Source organism: Opisthocomus hoazin, chromosome 1 (assembly GCF_030867145.1).
Source record: "Opisthocomus hoazin isolate bOpiHoa1 chromosome 1, bOpiHoa1.hap1, whole genome shotgun sequence".
NCBI classification, from domain to species: domain Eukaryota; kingdom Metazoa; phylum Chordata; class Aves; order Opisthocomiformes; family Opisthocomidae; genus Opisthocomus; species Opisthocomus hoazin.
Genome location: NC_134414.1, coordinates 5,401,261 through 5,425,765, shown reverse-complemented (window position 1 = coordinate 5,425,765; position 24,505 = coordinate 5,401,261). Strand labels below are relative to the sequence as shown.

General features: G+C 43.9%; 1 protein-coding gene across 3 annotated transcripts in view; it reads right to left on the bottom strand.

The window, feature by feature from the left end:
* UVRAG (UV radiation resistance associated) overlaps positions 1-24,505 on the bottom strand; it is a 150,791-nt gene extending 126,286 nt beyond the window's left edge. For all 3 annotated transcript variants that reach the window (XM_075415600.1, XM_075415595.1, XM_075415610.1), the window contains exons 1-4: positions 24,305-24,505; positions 5,181-5,298; positions 3,717-3,751; positions 1,299-1,460 (exon numbers count right to left, since the gene is read on the bottom strand). In XM_075415600.1, the coding sequence (XP_075271715.1) occupies positions 1,299-1,460; positions 3,717-3,751; positions 5,181-5,298; positions 24,305-24,385 (396 nt within the window). In that variant the 5' untranslated portion in view covers positions 24,386-24,505. The remainder of the gene's footprint in view (positions 1-1,298; positions 1,461-3,716; positions 3,752-5,180; positions 5,299-24,304) is intronic.

Below are 24,505 nucleotides of genomic sequence, written 5' to 3'. Positions count from 1 at the left end.
ATTTCTTCTATCCAGTACAAACACATGGAAAGAAAGCTACGCTCCGAAGCAAACTGGGTCTGGCAGCGACAGAGTTAACTTTCTTCACCGCAGTCTGAATGGTGCTGTGTTCCAGATGTGTTACCAGCGCTGTTCTACTCGCACACCAGTGGTTTAGCTGTCGCTGAACTGTGCTTGCAGAGCATCAAGGCCTCCCCTGCTTCTCGCTCTGCCCCACAGCGAGCAGGCTGGGGGAGTGCAGAAGCTTGGGAGGGGACGCAGCCAGGACAGCTGACCCAAGCTGACCCAGGAGATATTCCACACCACGTTAACATCGTGCTGAGCGGTAAAAAACAGAGGTCTGTCTTTGCACCGTGGCTGTTGCTCGGGGACTAGCTGGGATCAGTCTGCTGGTGGAGGTAGTGAGTGCCAAACCCTGCATCACTTGCTCTCCTCACCCTCTGCCCCGCTTTTTTAATATTTTTAGTTGTTGTTGTTTCAGTGTTATTAAACTTTTTTTATCTCAATCTACGAGTTTTTGCTCACTTTTGCTGCTCTGATTCTTTCCCAGCCCATCAGTGCTGGCCAGGATCAATACACCATGTGAAGCTAGAGCAGTCATTCCCTATAAAGCTTTCTTCCCAGGTTTTGAAACATCCCCATTAAAAATAAAAATCATTTAATTTTAAACTGAGAAATAAACTATGAGCTATATAGATCCTAACATTAAATCAAAAAGTGCTCATAGTAATTATGACAACCTATTTGATTCAAAAGGCACTGTATTTTTTGGTGTTTTTATTATTTATATGATATGGGTTTCTTTTTGCGCCACTTACTATAAGCTCCACAGTACAGAAAACACCTCACTTTTCACCTCTTTCAAAAGGCTACTACTAAAAGACAAATACCAGAATTAAAACAAGTCTTATACAGTAAGCTCCTTGGACTGAAGATCACTGATGGGATGTCACCACTATGAGAACAGATTAAAACTGTAATATACACATACATTATGATCTATGTCCAGTTAACTACATGTACAATCACACTGCTATTTCCTTGAATTGAGGCACTGCCATTTAAATCACCAAGTGCCAGCAGTATCGTTGAAGAGGCTCAGCCAACAACAGTAACTTAAAATCTTCAGCTAGTCAAGATTTAAAGCTGTGAAGTAAGATAACATGAATCTCTGCAGTCAGACTTTAAAATACACTCTTCAAATGCCTTCATTTCCTTTCTCAGCGTTCTGTATATTTCTTCACCCAGATGTTTTGTTTCCTTCAGTAAAATGCTAAGAAAAACCATTGTCAGATTACCTGCTGGCCCAGATACTTTAACCCATCTAGATTGACCTTCCATTCGATCAACAGCTGGAAGTGCTCCTTCTTGCCGCCCCAGATCCTCACAACAAAACAGGAGACAGAGGTATCAAGACGATCAGGCATTATTCCAAAGTCCAGGCTCCTCCACGTCGGATTCTGTAAGTATACAAAGAGGGATAAAAATAACTCAAGCTGAAAGCAGTCCTAAAACTGACAACACAGAAAGCACAAAAGGCCACGTCAAAGACTAAAAAAAGCACTTAAGAATAATGAACATCAGACATTTCAAGGTCTGCAGAGAGCTGAAGCCAACGGGCTCTGCTGCTTCATTATTCTGTCTTCCAGTGAGGAGAACTCCTGGGTTAAAAGCTACATGCTGTGAAGTACTTCAGCAACTCAGAGTGGGCTCTGCCTCCTCCCATTACAAGATCTTGAAGGATTTACTTGAACATTTACTAACTCGGTTTAGTCAAATCAGGAACTTTAAAAGTGGAAGTAACATTCGTTTCCAAGTTATAATTCAGCTTCTGAAAACTAGGGTATAGCTTACACTGCAAAAGTGTAAAATGCTAACCTATTCCCTAATAATTAGGTTTGCATAATTTATTAACAGGTTTGTTCACATTCTTCTCCTTCTTGACTTCAGACATTGCCACCAAGAGCTCCTCGTCGCTCTAAGAGATCAGACTTGCATCTCAGCTTTACAGAAGCAGCACACATTAAGCAAAACTGCAAACATCTATTCCACTATAACTCAGATTTCCAAACACGAGGCATTCCAAGAACTTGGACTCACCTCTGATAACATTTCAATTAAAGATTTATGGAAACTGTTGTAATTAGCCCAAGCTGCAATCAAAGCAAATCAATCCAACACTACCAGTGCCAAGAGCCAGAAACCAACTTCAGGACTTCCACAGGCGATAAATCACAGGGTGTTTGAATGCTGAAATGGGAGAGTGCTTTTTATACCTGTCTCCCTCCTCACTTGCAAAAAGAAGTGGTAGCTCCTCCAGAACAAGAGCAAAAGGTAGGAGCCCACCACCCCATGACAGAACAAGCCTTTCATTCTAGTGCTTAAGCAGCTTGGAACAGGTCAAGCATCTCTGAACTGGTATTAGGCAAATTCGAATAAGATGCCTCTAAAAAGCAGGGAGGGGCAAAGTTACCCAGGAAGTCTTACAGAAGGAATGCATTAATCAAGTCCTCTTGAGGAGAAGGGATATTTAGTAGCTATCCAGGCACAAGAATACCAGGTCATTAAAACAGCCACAGACAATGTGTGGAATTCGTTCAAGACATCTTTTATTTACATTTTTGTCATACCATCTTGTATTTCCTTTGGTGAGATTCCCTTTTGGTTATTTCTTTTCCTGATTCAGAACAGGCAGAACTCAAAATCCTAAAGTCTGAAGGAAATTGTCTTTTGGACAAACTAACAGCCTTGAGGATGCAGACAGCTTTTCCTCCACCCAGGAGGTTTTCAAAGCATTTACAGCCCCCCATGCTATAAATGGTGTAGTTCTACCTTGTCGACGCAGACGCCAAGAAGCCTGCTTAGCAGGTTTCCAAACCCCCTTACCCAACACACGTGCCATCCTGCTCCCACAAAGAGACCTACCCCTTCCCAGCTGTAATAAACTGTTCAGTTCTGGACCCTTCACTGATCTGAACTGGAAAATCTAGAAACTCTAAGATGTTGTCAAACTTCAGTTTCTTAAAGCTATTAGCTCTTCAAAGAATAGACATGTTCATACATGCAGGTAAATGCATTATTTGGGGAGTTGCAAGCAGGGCCTCTGCTTCGACACCAAGGTCGCTAAACTGCAGCATGAGCTTCTAATGAATCTATACACCCAGCAAAGTAATATTACAACAGCTCCTTGAATGAGCAATTTGCAGGCATTTCAATAAAAGCAGCTATTTCTGTTGCTAACACCAGCAAAAAAAAAAAAAAAAAAAAAAGGTGAACTGTAAACAAACCTGAGTTATGATGCAAACAACTCTCAGATACTGAAAAAAGTTAGGCTAGTAAAACTCCAGCTAATGTTATACTTTGCCCATTTGGTGTTCTCAATATTTAAAACAGATATATATTGTAAAGCTTAATCTGAGCACTGAACAGTTTTCACATAAAATGCCGTCCCCTTGGAGTGTTTAGTCCTCTCTGCAGAAGGACCAACAGATTATAGCTCCACAGCTGTTCAAATGAACTTGCATTTCTACTGTTCAATCATTCACTATTCCAACCCTTGGGAAAAGAACCTCAAAAGGAGAACAACGTGATGCTCCTAGCAGAACTGAAGAGTGGAAATACACATTTCACAGTTATGGTATTCATCAGAGAAATCAATACACTGTAGCAAATACACAATTGTTAAAAGAAAGTATTTCTGTATTAAAATAACTTACCAGAGAATTCTTGATCACCTCACTCTTATAAAATTCTAAAGAAAAATGAGTAAAAACACACCTTTAGATTAGCTTAAAACACTGATACAAATCTTAGTATTTGAAGTAAAAAAAGCTAAAATAAGTAACACTCATGAAAGACAAATGCTAGTGGGCCTAGTTTATCAGTAACAGATTCATGAGAGAGACTTTAAAATGCAGCCATGCTTTTGACTAAAAGTACTCACTCACACTTAATTATTAAAAGTCATTATTTAAATTTAACACTTCGTCTTTATACCCAAGATAATACTCAAGATTTACTGAGGCTTTGGTTTCTGGGGAAGAACGTTCCCCAGCACTTTACAATATTTGGGTGACATTTTTGGATGACTAGTTTGTCATACAACATCTTCCTGGAGGAGGGCAGCACGGATAAACTAATTGCACCGCGTTCCTGAAGAGCAAGGGTGACCTGTTCCAGATGCTTAGAAAGTGAACAGCCAAAATTACCTCACCGAGGTGCCAAGAACCCTGTGTTTAACTGCAAATAAGCAACCGCTGACACATGGATCTTGGCTTTCCCAGCCAAAATAAGAGCTTAAAGTCTTAAGGTAGACAGATCTGGAGACTGGGATACAGATTTTGTACAATATCAGTCCACTGGAGTCCAGGCACAAAGCTTTGATGGAGTGCAGAAGAAGTCCTGTACACCCAACACTGCAGAAACAGTGCTCAGCTATGGGTTCAACCAACCACCACTTGAAAGTCCAGGTGGCAAGTTCAAGTTATGCATTCTTCTCCTTCTAAAACAGCGACCTCGGAAAAAAAGCAAGGCTCAGCTACCCTAGGTGAAAATAAAAATTAGGAGAAAACCAAAATTCTCCTGCAAAGCACCATCGATCATATCAAACGGAGCACAAAAAAAAATTTATTTTAATAACATCTCTCCACAACGAAGAACTGTACATTGTAGTGGAAAGCAGAGCATTAGAGAGAAGTGTGATCTAACACTCAAACGCAGCTATCAACAGCAGAACAGGTACCTGGATGCTTCATATCACTGGCTGACAACGTTTTTCTTGGAAAACTTTGATAGTAGTAAGTGCTGGTTTATGCTCCGTAAAATAACTGGTACGCAACCAGAGGAACGCTCTCCTCCACACAAAGCAACTAAGGCTCCAAAAACTTCAGTTATTCTGTGCTGTTGGAAGCTCCCAAGTTTCTTAAATTATCGGTGGGGGGGAGAAAAAAAAGCAACCACAAAAATAAGATGATTTAAGAGACTACCAGATCTGTCACCTGCTTTGCTTCCTTGGCTGCTACTACTGAAAAAAGCTTTTATGAAGTTCAGAAACTAAAGAGCTCTTTTCCATGGTTAGTGTACACGATGCAAATAATGGCAGCAGGTTGTCAAGCAGAGAATTTGTATCATAAGAATTCAAATATTAACTAATAAAAAAGTCAATAGCAAGCCTGGTTTACCTTTGTATATCTTGGTGTTATCACACAAGTGAAGAGTGAAGTACGTATCCAAGAGGCGATAACCATTCTTATTGATAATGTTACGTGCAGCGATATTCCGAAGATGACGAAGCCGGCGCTAAAAAATAAGAAAAAACCTAAACAGTTAAAGAACTTTCTTAGACTGAAATCGAACTCTTTTTTTGTTTTTTTTTGTATTAAGGCATTATAATGATTTCCAAAGCACTGTTAAGAAAATCCCACCACACGCTCCATTTTCTTTGGCAGAAAGCTAGTCTGAGCAATAAGCACTCAAAGCCCTAAGAAACTGGCTGGACAAGTAACAACGAGCACCTACGAGCTCAGATTAAGCAACACTGATCTACAAGACAAGTTATTCTTACTCGCGTCCTATACACAATTTTTATTCCACTTGTCTAAATTACCCAACCATTTGAGCAGTTTCAAACAAGTCTGTGACACTATTCGCATCAAACAGCACCAGTATCAGCCATGTGTTCTGCATCATCACACTGGAAACACCTCCTAGCCAAAGCTATTTTTTACCAGCACCAGCAGACAAAGAGCTCCAACATAAACCACCACCTAATCCGGAGCCGTACGTTACTGGCTGAGCAAAGCTTCCTGAATTCACAGGAATCCGGGAAACTGCTCTAACAACCTTAAATAAAAGTAAAATACATCAGAAAGATGAAAATTAAGGAAAATTAAGGGCACAGTCAAATCTGTGATGTCTGTCAGCTACCTGCTGCTTGGATAACGAAGTCCTTTTCTGTTGGATTGAATACACTGGAAAATGTCACTAGAATGTTTACTTTAAGTGATTTTATCCAACTCCAACGCTATGTTTATTTGCTACAATACTGTATCTCAAACAAAAATCAGACTGAATCAATCTCCATCCCCCCGCCAAGTGCCAAATAGCTTTAATAGCTGTGGCTAAAACCCTCAGCTTCAAAGCATAATACATCCTTCGTCTCTGACAACTCTTTACCATTACCAGCTTATTGTTCAATTTAACCAGTTAAAGCAGACTGTTCAGCTGCTCTTAAATCATTACTTAGCTGTGGTTCTTATTTTACCTTTGAAAACCCATGCGTGCTTAAAACAGACTACCATGAACTCAGCACTCAGCAAACTCCCACTTCAAATACACAAAGTTCTCGCCAAATCCTTCAGTATCCTTCTCCCAACCTCTCAACGTACCAGTGTCTCGCCCATCTACCACGGGGGTGTTGACAAAGAGCTGCCAAGCCTTTTCGCCACAAACCACCTACAAGCCTCAAACAACTGGTTCAGCACCTCCATTTACCACAGAGTTCATTTTACAGCATACTATTCTCTTCCTAAAGCTTGTTAATTTGTGAGTCTGGATCCACCTTAAAAGAAACACTCTTCTGTTGTCCAAAAGCGGATTGAAAACACTGTTGAAACAAAAAGACAACTATTCTGTTTGCAGCTTGTTCTAAAATTCTTGTAACAGCAGTTGAAAGGCCATCATCTGTTTCGGAATCACAACATGACACTTTATATCACAGAATGGTCAGGGTTGGAAGGGACCCCTGGGGACCACCCAGTTCAACCCCCTGCCAAAGCAGGGTCACCCAGAGCAGGATGCACAGGGCCGTGTCCAGCCGGGGTTGGAATATCTCCAGAGAAGGAGACTCCACAGCCCCTCTGGGCAGCCTGTTCCAGGGCTCTGTCACCCTCAGTGAAGAAGTTCTTCCTCATGTTCAGCTGGAACTTTCTCTGCTTCAGTTTGTGCCCATTGCCCCTTGTCCTGTCGCTGGGCACCACTGGAAAGAGTCTGACTCCATCCTCCTGACACCCACCCTGCAGATATGTAGAAGCATTTCTAAGGTCCCCTCTCAGCCTTCTCTTCTCCAGGCTGAACAAGCTCTGCTCCCTCAGCCTTTCCTCGTAGGAGAGATGCTCCAGTCCCCTCACCATCCTTGTAGACCTCCTCTGGACTCTCTCCAGTAGCTCCTCATCTTTCTTGAACTGGGGAGCCCAGCACTGGACACAGTACTGCAGACGGGGCCTCCCCAGGGCAGAGCAGAGGGGGAGGAGAACCTCCCTCGACCTGCTGGCCACACTCTTCTTAATGCACCCCAGGAGACCATTGGCCTTCTTGGCAACCAGGACATACTGCTGGCTCATGGTCAGCCTGCCGTCCCCCAGCACTCCCAATCCCTCTCCACAGAGCTGCTCTCCAGCAGGTCCGTCCCAGCCTGTACTGGTGCCTGGGGTTGTTCCTCCCCAGGTGCAGGACCCTGCACTTGCCCTTGCTGAACTTCAGCAGGTTCCTCTGTGCCCAACTCTCCAGCCTGTCCAGGTCCCGCTTACTATCATTTAAGTGATGTATTAGTTTTCCTTCCTGGAAATATATAAGAAGAATATTACATTTCTGTTCACGTGACAGACAAAACTACCTGTGGATTCATTCCTGCAAAGTCTATTTATGACTTGGACTGAAAACAGAGCCCAAGATGGGATGCCCAGACACTTCTAGCATATACAAGCAATACAAAATTAAAAAGAAAACCCACCAACCTTCTAAGCTGCTTAATTGCAGAACTTCTTATTTTGTTAGAAATTGGTATAAAACATGTCAACAGAAAGATTAAGCCTCACCTAAAAAAACCCCTACTTGGACCTTGCACATTATTTCAAATCTAACCTTAAAGCTATGTAGTTTTGCTGGCAACTTTTACAAGCATCTTAAACACTCCTTACGAAATGGCTTCGAACATACATTGAACTCCCTATAAACATGATTTAAGGGTTTTATGTGCCATATCTCTCCCTTAATTAACTTCAGTAGCACACAAATCAATCACCTACCATGCTCATTTCCCCCTTCTTTTTTTTTTTTTTTTTTTTTTTTTTAAATCCCTTACAACTCAAGAATAGCAGCCCACACAGCATCTAACACAGAGGGCAACTTCCTCCAGGTCTTTTTAGGATTGCAAGCTAATTGTGTGCCTGGTTTAAGAAGCAGGTTACAATGAAGCAGCCCTCAAGCAAAGCCAAACAAGTTTCTCCCCTTTCACTACCTGCAATAAGGTTTGGAAAAAGCTGTAGAGTGTCATAACCTACACCTGCTTCTCCAGACAAGAGCAGAGTCCTTATCTCCATGGTTTGTGACTTCTTGCACCCTTCAAAGTTTGGAATTTATCCCAAAGTCTGAAGTCTCACTTCTCCCAAACCAGTTGCAAGAGGAATATTAATTCTGGGGCTGCAAGACCGCAACACAGTTCAGGACTCCACATGCAACAGGTAATGAATGTCCATCTAAACCACCAACTTTGTCATCACTCTCCCCCACCCTCCCGCCCCACTACTTGTCCATTTAGCCTAGCTGATAGGGAACGAGTTTCCAATTACACGGGCAATTTTCTTGCTCACATTCTTTAGTATGAGGTCATGATGACAGAGGGACTTGGATCCTGAAAATAAACTTTCCGGTTTGTCTGCTACATTGTCGCTGATATTATATTGCATTATTCAGATTTCCTCAGAACTTTACAGAGACAGCATTCAGAGTTAATTAACCTCTCCTGACCACAAATAAATAGCTTGAGCCACGAGACCATCAGCTACAAAGACATATCCAAAACACAATTCAAACGAGCTCCAAAAATTCTTCATCAAGGGCTTGCAGCTGTTCCGTGACAAACAGTAAGTATTATTTTAAGGGAATTTTCAAACACCTGTGAAGCGTTACTCCTCTGTGTGTTCCGTATCATTTTTTGCTCGAGATGTTAGAATATGCAAAACCAAAAAAACCCCACCGTGTTGCAGTTCATCTGTCACCGGCATCAGCCCAACGGCCCTGCTGCCAGCCCCACTGCTTATTCACGCCGCTGTGACACCCTCCTCGCTTGCACCACCATAAACCAGGACTCGTGCAGCTGCTCAGCGAACCGCACCGGGGAACCGACCCGGCTGACAACGAGCCACCGCGCTCTTTGGCTGGGTTACTTCCACCAGATCGGTTCCTCAGGCCGGTTCCCAGCGTGGCTGTACAAGCGGAGGTGCTGATGGAAGAGGGGATGGGGCAGCAACAAGCACCCAAGGCAGACAGGACCGCTTCAACAAAACCGACGGCTTAAATTCTGTGCAGAGCAACAGCCAGCCTGGCCCTTCAGCAAGCCAAGTGAAAACCAGCTCACCATCACTGCCTTTCAAACTGCACAAGCAACTCTCTATGGAGAAGTGACCCCTTACACTTTAGTAGCTGCAAATAATCCTGAGTTCTTTCATTTCCTTTTTTCTTTTAGATGAAGCGGGGAAAGGTAGTCACTTCTCATCAGAGTTAAGTTTTAGCTACCTTCACCACAAGGAGGGATCCCCACGGATGAGATGCTGCACAACTAGAACAGCCATTCCAAAAAGCCCAGTTTAAAAATCAAAATACAAGTGCTAAAAAACCCAAAGTGCTTTGGCAGCCTCATGAGTCGCATAACCCAACACAGGCCAGCTGTGTTTGCAAGCTCACAGTGCAGGATCTGATTTCATAAAAAAGATAAGCAACATACGCAGATGAGTACAGATAATTCTCACTGCTATCTCCTCAAACAGTGGACAGTATCAGCAACATAGTACTGAAGATTTCAGACACTTCACCAAGCATCTTCGTAAGACGTCCTACTGCAAAAAAAACAGTTAATTTTCAGCAGAGTACTGATTTAGGTGAGCTCTGACATCATTATAAAGGGTCTTTCACTTTTCCACCAGCTCTGTATTTAGTGCATGCAGCCTGATGGATGGTGTATCTGGATCATTGCTTAGCAGAGTAGTAAGGCAGGTTTAACAGCTCATCCTAGGGGGTTTGTGACACCCAAGTTATTTTGGTTACCACAACTGTCCTAGTCCTTCTCACTTCCCAATAAAGTTAATGGAGCAGTGAAATTACATGGTAGGCCTTGATATCATTTGATTTAATTGCCAGTCTAAGTTGCAATTGAGTAAAAGCAACTGCTACACAGCAACTCTACGCTGACCCACATGAAAGAAATCAGTGCTTCTTTTTACCTTGAAAATAAATGACTACAAACCAGAAAAGATCCACTGCTTTCCCCTTCGAAGAAATCCTGAGTAGCAGCTTGTATTTCAAAAACACTGCTGGAGGTAAAGATATCACAGGTTCTAAGCACACAGCTACCCCAAAGATATATAGAAAGGCTGATCACGAAAGCTTGATATGAGATCAGAAGGGCAGAGCCTACCATCAGGTCTCACCTCTCACGCCTGCACAGCCACAGAACCGGCTTCCCTGAATCCAACAGCAGCATCGCAACAGAGCTGCTACCGCCTGCAGCGAGACCATCCTGCTCAGCAATGACCAGCTTCTCTCAGAAGTCAGAGGTCTTTTTCCTTATTTGATGAGAACTGAGTGCTTTTCTTATTCTGAAGAACTATTATCAGTTGTTTAATGTATCTAGTTGTCCCATTCAACGACTTTCTGGGAACCTCTCCAGATTTACTGCAGGTCATAAACAAGTCAGGCTGCTACAGAATAAAGTATTTTGATCAACATCCTTGTTAATACTTTGCTTTTTCATCAGATGATCCCAGACGTCCTCAGGCTACCAAGTCTTCTGAAGTTTAAAGGACTGAATGCCCAATCCCTTCATGCTTTAGTTCCCTCAGCACTAGAACACTAAAATCTTTCACTACCTCTGCCTATAATACCCCCTTCTGCATCTGAACACTTGTTCCCATCCTGCACAATGTTTTCTTGTGCATTTGCACAGTCCCACTGTGAGAGTCGGAGAATTTAACCAAGGTAAATCTGGCAAAGTTAGTCTGAAATTTGTGTAAATTCCTCCAGTTACTACAGCTACACAGATGTGCCCACCACAGAAGTAGGACAGAGCAGGGGAACTTTCAGTATTGCAGATTCTTGATGGCTTAAACTGCTCCAGGCACCATTCTTTGCTTCCCTCCAGGCATGAGAAACTGAAATGAGAAAGCTATTCACTGTTTTTCTCTCTAACAATCTGGTACCATTAATAAAAATCACTGCAGAGACAGGGGGTGAGGAGGAAGGGAAGAAAAGGGAATAAGTCAAAACAAGAGAGAGAAGTCCACTGTTGTTAACAAAAGGTCTGGCCTGTTTGTAGAACCACAAGGAGAACAGTGACTACCTACAACCACCTAAAGTATTCGCAGAGTTTCATAATTGTTTGTTCAAGGTCACATAATGGGTAGCAAAAACAAGCACGGAGGGTTCTGACTCCTCTTCCATCTTAACCACTTTATTATTCTCTTACAGGAATCTGATGACCCTGTGAAAAAAAATAATAATGCAAGTATATCCAAGCTGGTTGAGAACGCAGGCAAACACCATTTTTCTATCTTCGCTACCGATCTATCACACTTACTAGCTCAGGCTCCAAGTACGAATCATGAAGTTCAGGTCATTAACACGGGCAACAGCTAAGCCTTATTCTTTATCACGTGGAGCCTATCATTTTATTAGCAGCTGAGATGATCTAATGGCTCACTGCTGGGAAAAGGGGGAGGTCTGTCTTCTTTTTGTCCCACATCTGCCTCTTCCCGCCGTCTCTCTCAGTTGCACGGTCTGCACTGCTTAGCACTGTCTCTTTCAGCCAAACAGTTCATGAATTCTTGCTCCCAGCAGAAAAACCAGCACTTGGACACATTAAATCAATTTGCAAAGGTGTCAAAGCAGCAGCTAAACTTAAGCAAGGGAGGTAGTACTAGCTTCTTCCAGCAACAGCCAGCCAAGATGCTGTCACATAGCCTCCTCTGTGAAAAGGGAGTTAGGTGGAAAACTCCTTCATTTGTTGATAAAAGAATGACAGTGGGCCAGCTGCACCCATGCCCATGAACAAGTTTCTGATATTCTGTTGGAATAGTCTAATATTAAAAAAACTTACTAAATTTGAATACACTTTTTCAGAATGAAGTTTAAATTAAATTGGCCAGGAAGAAATTTTTTTATAAATCTGTGGCTGGAAAAAGGCTTTTTCCCCCCACACCTGTGTTCCTGGTGCCATCCCATATAACCCATGTGAAGTGCAAAGCATCACATAGGTTCAAAACAGCATTTCTGATTCAACAAAGAATAAGTAGAGGGGCAAGGAGAACTAAAGAGAAAAAAAACCCAACAACTTACTTTTGCCTGAAGTGTAAATACAAGGGTGAAACTAATCTAAGGAGACTGGGAAACCATTTCATATAAGCAAAGTTGAAATTAACAGAAATTACTTAAGCTCAAAGTTGCTAAAAGCAAATCACTGCTCAGGGTTCTCAGAGGCCTGATTACCTAAAAAGCAATCAGGTTTCCTCCAGAAGACACACTGTATGGGACTTTCAAGGCTGGCTACAATTTCAGCACTAATTCTCCTTCTTTAGCCTTTAACAGAGCATCCTGCCTACCAGATGGTCTTTAACATAAACACGAAGACACTGTCTTAATCTCTGGACACCATCCCTGATTTTCAGACTGTTCATCTCCTCCCTATTGTTTCGAGGGTGAATACTCCACAAATTCTTTTCAGGTCCGGATCAACTCTATACAAGCCGGCACATACTCTGGTTTTACACCTGGCCTTCATGTGAGTTTCCTAGCTTGCTTGGTTTATGACCACAATGGCTCTGGAAGAATTTAAGCAAAATCCTTCCAACTATTTTAGCATTAAAGCAGGGTGCAAAGATTAGTTAGCAACACAAACGTTACTACAGCAAATCCACTTGTTTCAAGCGTAGCAAAACCGAGCTTGCAAGGTCAGCTCTCTGGGTCTCTGAATACTTCTTGTAATTCAGCTGCAGAAAAACGCAATGCTCTGTGCTTTCTAGCTCACAGCAGTCAGGTTGAGGTTTGGGGTTTTTTTCTTTTCTTAAAAATCATAAAAGCTCGAGCTCTGAAAAAAAAAAAATCTATCAAAAATATGAACTGTATTTAGCCAACATAAGCATTATTTATTATCACAGTGCTGCTCTACGCCTCGTTATTACAACTGTCTACTTCCTCAGATTTTCACTAACTACTTGCTTTCACCAGTTTGAATATTCAGTAGCAATCACGGCATCTGAGTTCTTGGAAGTCAAGACAAATCTTGGTAGACTAAATTCACACTTAGTTCAATTGTATATAATATTTCAAGCTGCCTTGTTTTCCAATTTGATGCACTCCACAGGAAAAAAAAGATACTTCACAGCAGGTTTGGGTCAAGCCTGCTGCAGTACACAAAGCTTTTACTATCAAAGGAATGTATAGTGGGATGTTCAGATGCTATTCAGATGTGCTGTTACTTAAAACCACAGGAAGGACAAGAAAACGCTTGTACTCCAATTTACACGCTTGCTAGGATTTATTTGTAAGTTCTGCAGCTGAACAGTTTTCCACAGTTCAGCTTTCAACAGCTCAGAGTCAAGAGAATCACACGTGATTTCAGATCTACTTCATAAGCATTTGATATGCAGATTTGTAGGACACACCATGAGGAATTTTTGGAATTCTGTATTAATGTCCTTCCAGCACATGCTTCAACATTGCAAGGCCCGCAAAGCTACACAACCATCGTTAATTCAATGAATTACTTGCGGATCTCCTCAACTGCACCCCTTCATATCTCAATTTCCCCATGTCAAGTGATGGGATTCAACAGCAATTCTGTAACTCTTTTCCCTTTCTAAGGCTTAGCTACTTTCTGGCAACAGTCTTTAAAAAGTTATGCCTGCTATGAACCACACCTGAGGCCAACACCAGTTCAAAGCTGCACGGTAGGAATGTAACTGCATTTTTTCCTGGGAAGATGCAACACACACAGACAACGCTGTCTTCCCTCACACTCCTAAAGATTTTTGATGCAAGGAAGGAGACACAGTGAATGTGCAGTGTGATTTACCCAGACTAAATGACCACAAGAAAAGTCAAACCTCCTTTCACCAATACGGGCTCAAAGCTTCCAGAGATATGCAATTGTGGATTTTAGTTTACAGTTCTTTAAATCAAGGTGCTTCCTCTTCTTTACTCTTACAAGCATCTGAAAGGCTTTTGAAAGGCTCACATTAGACAGAAAACACCTATGAAGCTTTCACTTGAACACATTAAGGCTCAATACGGGTTTTTAACCATCCATACTCCACCATGACTACTGATGCTCTGTACAGCACTGAGAGTCTCAACAAGGACAGTCAGCACATGGAAGATGTCCAAGAGGCATCGAGTCTTCCCTAATTCATATACAGAGAAAGTGCAAGAGGAAGAGTAAGGAACATCTCTATACTTGACACGGCCCATGTACAAGCATAATTATTCTCCAGCTACCTGAATGCAAAGCAGCCCTTCATTAGCTCAACCCAGAGTTAAAGAATGCAACGTGTGAAGTCAGTGTTATATCTGACAAAATACCTAAGTTTATGGCACAACCTGCTCCTTTAATGATAATTAAAACAGCAACAGTAGTATCAGAAAGTAACTAAGATAGCTAATATATAATAAATGGAAAAAATAAGATGGCTCTATATTACTTATAAAGGTAGCCAAGTTCTTCACTCCATGCTCCCTTGCACCCTCTCTGACTAGTTAGCCCACTAAACTCTTTCCTCATTAAATAACTGAAATCACACTGGGGAGCAACTCAGAACTCAAGTTCTGCCTCAGAGCAATAATGTAAACAGCTGGTAACTGTTCAGCAGGAACAAGAAATTGTCTTTGCACACCACAATCACATGCACAATACCTACACTGCTTTTTTAGAGCTCAGAACCAATGAGGCAACCAAGACCAAAACTGATAGTCAATGCAAGCCCACAGCGTTCACACTCTTCATTAGTTTTCTGCATCCTCATCCTTTCCACATCCAAAATCTGTGCTCATCTTTGCAGAAAGATGGAAACAGGTTGTTATTTAAAACATGACGTAGGGACAGGTACATAAAACATGGGTATTCAGTCTTGGGATACAGACAGGATATGTTTCAAAACTTAGAATTTACTTAAATGTAACACTAGCAGGAAGAGTTCAAAAGCAAAATCACAAGCCGAGGCAGGGCCTTGGGCAAATCAAGTTCCTTCTGTGTATTGTTTCAACAGCTGTGTTTGGTTATGGTCACTACAACACCAGGAGCAACAGACCAAGCGAGCTGGCAAACACCACAACTCTGAAGAATAAAAACTGTCAGCATATTCTAAAAAAATTGCTTTAAAATGGCGTTAAGAAAAACCTTACAAGCACTGACAGCTGCCTAGACAAAGCTCCTCTTGCTAAGTGTTTATGCAAGATACAAATATAACAAGGGATTAAATCTACAGTCGTTCCATTTTTAACCAAGACCTTTAAGAAACAGCAGCTAGAAATACCATCTTTCCTTATTGACGTTCTCCTCTGAGTTTGTCTAAATAAATATTTAGTCACTTGCAAGATGAAAGACCAAAACCATAACTGCTTCTCCAACACAACATGGGAACTACGGACCTGTTGGAGCGGGGCCAGAGGAGGCCCCAGCAATGATGCGAGGGCTGGAACCCCTCTGCTGGGAGGAAAGGCTGGGAGAGCCCTTAGAGCAGTTGCCAGTGCCTGGAGGGGCCTGCAAGAAAGCTGGAGAGGGACTTTTCACAAGGGCATGGAGTGACAGGACAAGGGGTGATGGTTTTAAACTGAAAGAGGGGAGATTTTGCAGAAGAAAAGCTGTGATCTCAGGAAGAAATTTTTCACTGTGAGGGTGCTGAGGCCCTGGCCCAGGTTGCCCAGAGAAGCTGTGGCTGCCCCCTCCCTGGCAGCATTCAAGACCAGGTTGGATGGAGCTCTGAGCACCCTGCTCTGGTGGAAGGGGTCCCTGCCCATGGCAGGGGCGTTGGAATCAGATGATCTTTAAGGTCCCTTCCAACCCAAACCATTCTGTGATTCTATGCTATATGGCAGAAGAGAGAACATCAGGGTCCAAGTCCCACCTCATTAATAATGCACTGTAGCGGTTCAGAGAAGCCCCTTAAACCTCTTAACATCACCTTGGGCAAGAGAACATTAGTCCATATTAGCTGTGGGAATGACCTAGGAATACAAATGAAGCAACTGAAAACAAGATGATGCTCAGAAGGACGTACCCAAAAAGTAAACAGGGCCTTAGGGAACAAAGCATCAACAGAACCAAAGCAAAGGCACTTTTGACCTTAAAGAACCACTTGATTCTAAGTACGCACCAACCTGCACAAGCAAATGGCATACACTGATTAATACCCTGAACCATTTTAATGTTTATCATGTTACTGGATGACAAAGCAAGGGCAGAGCAGTAAGTCTCTCTCCATAAATAAGGAACGAGTCTTTAGGTACCAGCAACCCAGAGCTTTCCTTCACTCAATTAAGAATATTCCCTAACCCCTCACCAATCTCCTTAATAAAGCATCAAAAGTGAATTACTGCAGCGTTCTGACAGAACACTCTCTCTCTAACCTAATGACAGATCATCTCGTTTGCAAAACACACTTGCATTCCAGGGCGGGGGGGAAAGGGTAGGTTATAGACAGCAAAAACCCAGCCCCAGGCTAACAATCAACCTTTTGGGCTATGGTTACAGTTCTACAGTAATTTTAACGACTATTTCCTCCGAATTCTCTCCGACAAACACTAGACGTTGGTACAGCTGGACACAGATACCAGGTCAGCACTCGCATTGTGGTGTTCTACTGGAGCAGCACTTCCCTCCCCACTCGGCGTTTAAAGACAGTGCGTGCCTAAGAGAAGTGAAAGCACTATTCAAATGCAACACTTTCCATCCACTATTCTGATTTCCCCCAGCATATTTAGTAGGAAAGAGGAAGTAAAATATTTAAGAGTTGGTCTTTGTTTTCATATTACTCAGTGGAATATATAACAATAGCTATATAAAACTGTTTCAAAAAAAGATGCTCTTTTCACACTGTTTTACTTGGAACAACTAGCTCATGAGCAGCCCTGAGTCTGTACAGAAGCTTTCTTCACTTCTCCCACATACAAGACCTCTCAAACTCCTTTGCCAGCGCACTTTGAGTCGCCCCCTCCTGCCATGCTACCCAAGTTGTTGTGTATGAGTGATATGCATATTTAAGGAAAGCAACTATGAAATTTTAGCCTTGTTCTAATTCACCCATATTCTTCTCATGCTGCTTTACCTCCACTCACTTGGACCACCTCAAGTATCTAAACATATACCCAAGGTACTGGATTACAACGCACTGTCACTTCCAACTGCTGAAAATATGGTTTTATTTATTATTGGAATTCAGAAGTACTTCCCCCCCCCCCCATGAAGTTCTTTCCAGAAGTACTTTCAAGACAAAAAATCATTTTTTGCTTTAAAGTTCACTTTACTCGTGACTTCCATTCCTTCGCATCCTGGGTTCAAACAGGGTAGCAATGCAAGTTTCTGAAGCATGCATGTTCAGCTTGTGTAATTACTAAAACCCCAGAAGCTCAAAGACTGTTAAATGTTTAGTAGGTATCATTTCTTTAAATAGAACGATTTCTTGTACAAGAAATTTCACAGAATGGATAAAGTCTTCACCTCTATGGTTGTCAAAGAAATGTTCAGATCTTGCCATCAACTTCCCACCTCTTTATAGTAAGGACCATGGAATAAGAGCATAAACCTGAAAAGGACATTCAGAGTCTTTGAATTCTGTCCCTTTATTACAGTCAACCAGTTCATGGAAGGTGAACATTACAGCATGGTTTCACTTTCAAAGTAGATTTTGGGGGATTTTCTTCCTACCATTTAGGGGTCTGCTCCAGAACTTTGTTTGGCTGAAAAGTTTTTTCAGTTCCTAAATAAGATTTTCGTCATCGGTGTTCAAAACAAAGGACCCTTCCAGGCCAAACAGGTTTACGACGGGAATAACCCATTGTCTGAGCAGCGGTGGGATGGGAGAAAACATATCCTGGCCACGTGACACTTCTCCCAGCTACTGGAAATGTCAACATGCATTTCATGAAACCAACACTCAACTAGTTTGACAAGTCTGTATCGGTATGGAGCATGCACAGATGTGATGCTCTACAGTTTGCTGAAGTTCAGAGTGCAAGGAAGCCTCATGGCTCATCACAGAACCAGCCCAGGCCCCTTGACCTTAGCATCTCAAACCTCTGTCCTGCACTATGTGAGCTAAACTGCTCCCACAGTTAACCTAGTATGGAAGCCACAGGGCCCATGTTTGCTAAGTGTTGCTCTTGAGCTTCTAAAAATCCATCAAAATCCAACCAGTTCTTTACGAATCCCAGTCTGAAAGTGAACAGAAGCTACAGAGTGTCCTTGGGAAGTTTCACTGACCATTTGCTCTATCTTGCTCTGCCCTAAACACCTCCTTCTGATGTCCGTGGCCGAAATCTCATTGCTGCTCCTTTCCACAGAAACATTCACCATCTGGAAGGAGAACTCTGAACTGAAAGCTATAGAAGACATTGGGTCACCTGGACTTTGGTCACCACTATTCACACCGGCACAGTTTACCCCTTCCCTTACCACCACCACATCCATATTCACCAGATCATATCTAACTCCCTCATACACACCCTCCCATGCAACACATCCAGTGTCTCTTATCAACTCATCTTGGAAACCCACCTTGGACATCGCTACACAGGGCATACTGAAATGTGTTTGACCGACATTGAACTGGAACTAAAACTTCTGACGGAAAAGACCTAACTCCACATACAGCTCCCACGGTATCCCCTAGTATCTATAATATCTAGCTTTTTTCCCCCATTACCTAGGCTATCTCCAGTGAGCAGAAAAATGCTTATATGAAGGCATCAATAACATGGGTCCAAGAGTTGAACAGTTTCCTGGGGAAAAAAGCAGATATAGAATCACAGAATGGTTTGGGTTGGAAGGGACCTTTAAAGCCCATCTAGTCAACCGCCCTGCCCTAAGCAGAGACATCTTTAGCTGGATCATGTTGCTCAGAGTCCTGTCCAACATGACCACGAATGTTTCTAGGGATGGGGCATCAACGACCGCTGGGCAACCTGGGCCAGGGTTTCACCGTCCTCACCGTAAAAAATTTCTTCCTTATATCCAGTCTAAATCTCCCCTCTTTTATTTTAAAACTATTACCCCTTGTCCTATCTCAACAGATTCTGCTATAGATGGAGGTGATCTGTGGTCCCATTATAGGGCTGCCTTACATACCATCTAAACATCATGTATTGTCTTCCCCCTATAATTTGAAAGCAAGCCATAGGTGATCTTCACAAGAAAGCTTCTCGCAACTGATCATCCATCAGGCCAGTGGAAATTAGCAACATGAGCAGACCAAACATTTTAGCTTACAGCTGGCAAGTACTGGTGGCAGAGATGCAACTGGCTGCTGAGCCTTTTCCCTGCGGCTGGTGTACAGTCAGACCACTTGGGAATGAGCTGTTGAAATACGTTACAATCGGCCAAGCCACAGCAGTGCTAAGCTGTCACACATACGACTTGGTACTCACCTGCTGCACTGGAATCCATGTTGGCTTCTGTTCATTTTTCTTCCATCAGCTATCTTTATCACAATAAAGTAGTAGGGGACATTTCTGTCATTTTCTAAAATGGTTCTAGCCATTGTTTCTGGGGGATCCTACTCTGCTCTACCCAAAACCAATCATACCTACAGCTTATTCATGCCCCGGTTAGCCATCTAGATAAGAGGGATGCTTCAGTCTATGGATGTGTGTCCTGGTTTAGGTTGTGATAGGGTTAATTTTCCTCCCAGTAGCTGATGTGTTTTGGATTTAGCAACAGAAGACTGTTGATAGCACACTGATGGTTTTAGCTGTTGCTAAGAAATTAGGGACTTTATCCAGTCTCCCATATTCAGCCAAGGAGGAGGTGTGCAGGAGCTGGGAGGGAGCACAGACAGACAGACAGCCAAGCTGGCCGACAGAAATATTCCGTACCACAGACATCATGTTCAGCTTATAAATGGGGTTGGCTGGGGGATAGAAATCCTTTTTTTTTTTTCTCCATCTTCTCTCTTCTGAGAGTTCAAACTTTTCCGGGAGTTCAGTCTTTTTTGTGACTTTCTCAGAATTCACAAGTTCTGGGTTCTGCAATCACTGCTCGGGGACTGACTGCGAATCGGTCATCAGGTGGTGAGAAAATTATGTTGTGCATAGTCTGTTTTGCATATTCCTTACTATTATTATTTCCTTTGTTGTTTTATTAAGCTGTCTTTATCTCGACCCAGGAGTTTTACCTTTTGTCCATTTCTTCTCCCCAACTGACTGGCTGAGAAGGGGAGGGGTGAGCGAGCGGCTGGCTAGTGCTTAGGTCACAACAACATGGATCGGACTGAATGCCTGAACCACAGGCTGACTGGAAATCATTTGTTTTAAAAAAAGTATGGGTTCTTTTTCTTCCTTACAGCTCCCTAACCACTCACTATAAACCGTGCATCAGTACAGCTGCTCGTACAAGCGTACATGCAGTTCAAGTTCAAGCTTGCAGGTGTTCAAACACTATCTCACAGTTCACTGAAAGCTTCCATCTCTCTCATGGTGGAACTGATAGTAAAAACTTACCATTTCAGCACGAAGGAAAAGTTTTATGTGCTGGAGGCACTGGTTCTGGAGTCCAAAAAGATGTGCTTTCCTGCCTCTAGACACATGACATCTGTTTGGGTCAGCCATTAGCACAGTAACATTCAGCAGATCATTTGACTGCAGCATGACCAGCTCTGTGTTAAGACTGCATTTTTTTGTCTAACCCCTTCCATCTAGGATACAAAACTTTTGAAAGTTTCAGCTCCCCCAACCCCCACTGCTTTGAACTGCTTATAATGACAGGACTGCGAAGTTTGGTTTGAGCATTTACAAATCAGTAACTCCTGGCTATCTTGCATCGAGCAACCAGGAAGAGATAATGCTAAAGAAACCCTGCTTTTAAAGTTAAATTATTTCACAATGCATTTTCAGTTCTGTTAGATTCACTCTTCCAGCAAAAGAAAATGACATCCTAGCATGATTACTTAGGGATACAAACTGGAATTTTACGCTTAACCAAATGCATTTCTTTACAGCTGTATCCTCTACTTCTCCCCCTTAAAATGTAGGATACAACAGCAAAAGGCACTCTTAGGCCAGGTCATCCTGCCACCAACAAACAAGTTAAAGAATAGGTTAACCTGTCTGACACAAGTGTGGTCACACTGGCCCAAGGTTTTGGAAACAACTTTTCACTCCTGCAAATGTGTCAGCAGCAACAGCAGCTTTATTTTCTCATCAACGTGAATTTCATTGGCACAATTAAATCCAGACTAAACCCAAGTTACACCTTCAACAGGTCAGTCAAATAAAAAGTCACTGCAGTCATTAAAAGCACCCACCTTCTCATTAGAGAATTCGGTCTTTAAAGAGATTTGTAGCCATGACTCAGACCATCTTACTCTCATCCCTATAGTCAAAAAATGCAGCGCTGGGTGTTCTAGAGAAAATTGCCTACTAAAACAAATCACTGAGTTGATTTCTGCACTGGCAGGTAGCAAACAATTACCTTGTGTTATGTGGCACCACACTCGGCTCAGCCAGATTTTCGCATTATAGATGTGGTACAATAGACTGGAGTGACTTTTCCATTCTTTTTCATGATTCTGCAGTAAAACATCTCCAAGTGTATAGCCCCTTCACAATAAGGTGCCTTGCAATTCAGTAACAGACTTATAAGCTCAGATAATACAGTGAAAGAGGAAGATTTGTTATCAGTGTATCTGACTGTAGTTTCAGAGCTTCTGGATTTGATTGCAACCACTGACACAGCACACAGATACCTCAGCTCACGATCCTTGTGTTTACAGAGCACACAGCCAAACAACACCACAGACTTCGTCAGACTTACACTTGCTACAATTAACATTTCTTCAGCACCCATGCAAGCATCCCACATAACTTAAACCAAATATTTACTCGACTGGAACATCCTGTAATTGATGATTCAGTTTCTGCTCCTACAAACTCCTACAAAAGTTTCTGCTCCTAGAAAAAAAGACTGTGTTTTCATCTCACTTTCACAAGGAAGTCCAGTGACTAATAACTAAAGCTTCTCCCTGCAGCATTCACTTGGTTCTTGCACAAGCCTGGGAAAGAATAAAACCAAAAATTCAGCAGGCAGCAGGCCATACTCTATCTCCCGAACGATCCGCTGCTCCCTGTAAAGTTTATCCAAAGCAGTGCTCATGTTCCTTAATAGAACAAGTGTGTACTTTAGAATAAGTACTTACTCTGAAATTAGAGTCAATACTTGCACGGCTCTGGTGGCCACAAGCCATTTCCATTCCACCCCTTCGCCCCTAGGTGAAAGTCTAGTAAATCACGTTTATCCAAGGAGCAGTTATACCTTCATTGCAAGTCGACATCTATTGATTTCTCTTCAGTAACTCTTCATTTTCACACCTGGAAGCATGCAGCTCAAGTAACACGGATCGTGTGTCTACTTCTTAATAACATCGACTGCGCTGAGGCAATGAATCGAAGCTTCAAGTGCAGACTCACAGTACTTCCAAAGAAAAGCATGCCTGTGCTAAGTAACTATTCCCCCTGCCACCACTCCTGCTGAAGCTCCGGTACAATCAAAGTCGCTGCATGCAAGAGGGGAGAGGGCACAGACTTCATTTGATAGAGATTGCTAAACCCTCGGGCAGAGCCTAGACTTCCTCACTTAACCTTGCTCCTAACGCTTTCCAAAATTAAAATGTGGGACGGCTGCCCAGTACACCAAAAGCCAACTATTAGCAAACAGGAAAAACAGAGTTCGCTGAAGGAATGATGTGAATGGGAGAGAACTTTTCACCACTTTTCAGAAAAGACTGCACATTTTATTCATGCTCACCCCCCACCCCATTAAGACACAGCGCAGGGGAGGAAAGGGCACCCCAGCTGCTCTCACCCCATCAAGCAACCAAGCTTAAAGCAAGTTTATCTGGGTGTTATCTGTGCTCCAACTCCCAACTTCAGCCTGTGCCCAGCACCTCTGTGGGCACAGAAGCAGCCTCTGAGGGAAAGGAAACACCTCCCCCCCCCTCCAACCTTGACTCTCTAGCACTGGCAGCAGAGGGGTGCAGACCCTTGGCCCATTGCAGAGGGGTCCTCACCCTTGTCTTCCCACAAGCCCAACAGAAGGGCGCTAAAAAACACCCTTGCCTCAGGGACCCTCTTACCATCAGTGCAGAGACTCTGCCTCAGGCATCCCTGTACATCACAGAACGGTTTGAGTTGGAAAGGATCTTTAAAGGCCATCTTGTTCAATCCCACAGCCATAAGCAGCGACACCTTCTACCAGAGCAGGTTGCTCAGAACTCCATCCAACCTGGCCTTGAACACTGCCAGGGAGGGGGCAGCCACAGCTTCTCTGGGCCACCTGGGCCAGGACCTCACCACCCTCACGGGGAAGAATTTCTTTCTTACATCCAGTCTAAATCTCCCCTCTTTCAGTTTAAAGTCATCACCCCTTGTCCTGTCACTCCATACCTCTGTCACAAGCCCCTCTCCAGCTCTCTCGCAGCCCCTCCAGGCACTGGCAACTGCTCTAAGCTCTCCCCGCAGCCTTCTCTTCCCCAGGCTGAACAGCCCCAGCTCTCCCAGCCTTTCCTCCCAGCAGAGGGGTTCCAGCACTCGCATCATTGCTGGGGCCTCCTCTGGCCCCACTCCCACAGCTCCAGCTCTGTCCTGTGCTGAGGGCTCCAGAGCTGGACACAGGACTCCCGGTGGGGTCTCAGCAGAGCGGGGCACAGGGGCAGAATCCCCTCCCTCGCCCTGTGCCCACGCTGCTGGGGATGCAGCCCAGGGCACGCTTGGCCTTCGGGGCTCCCAGCGCACACTGCCGGGTCCTGGCCAGCTTTCCACCCCCCAGCACCCCAAGTCCTCCTTGGCAGGGCTGCTCTCCATCCCCTCATCCCCCACCCTGTGTTAGTACCTGCGGCTGCCCGACCCAGGCGCAGGACGCTGCCCTCGGCCCTGCTGAGCCTCACACGGGCCCACCTCTCAAGCCTGCCTCATCCTCCGGATGCCGTCCCTCAGTCCCGCCGGGAAGCCCCCGTTCCCCTCAGGGAGCGCCTCTCCACCCCTTCCCCTCAAGGCACCCCGCTTCGCGGCCCAAGCGGCCGCCGGGCCCTGCCTCCCCCGCGGCCCGCCCTACCTGCTGCGAGGGCAGCTCCACATGCAAGGCCCGGGCGGCGGAGCCCGGCGGTAAGGCGGCGGGGCCGGCGGCCGAGCTCATCCTCACAGCAGGGCAACGGCCGGGCCCCGGCTGCAGCGCATGGGCCCCGCGGGCCGCTCCGCCGCCGGGCACCCAGGGGTTAATGGCGGCGGCGGCACCGGCCCGGCCGCTCGCTACGGA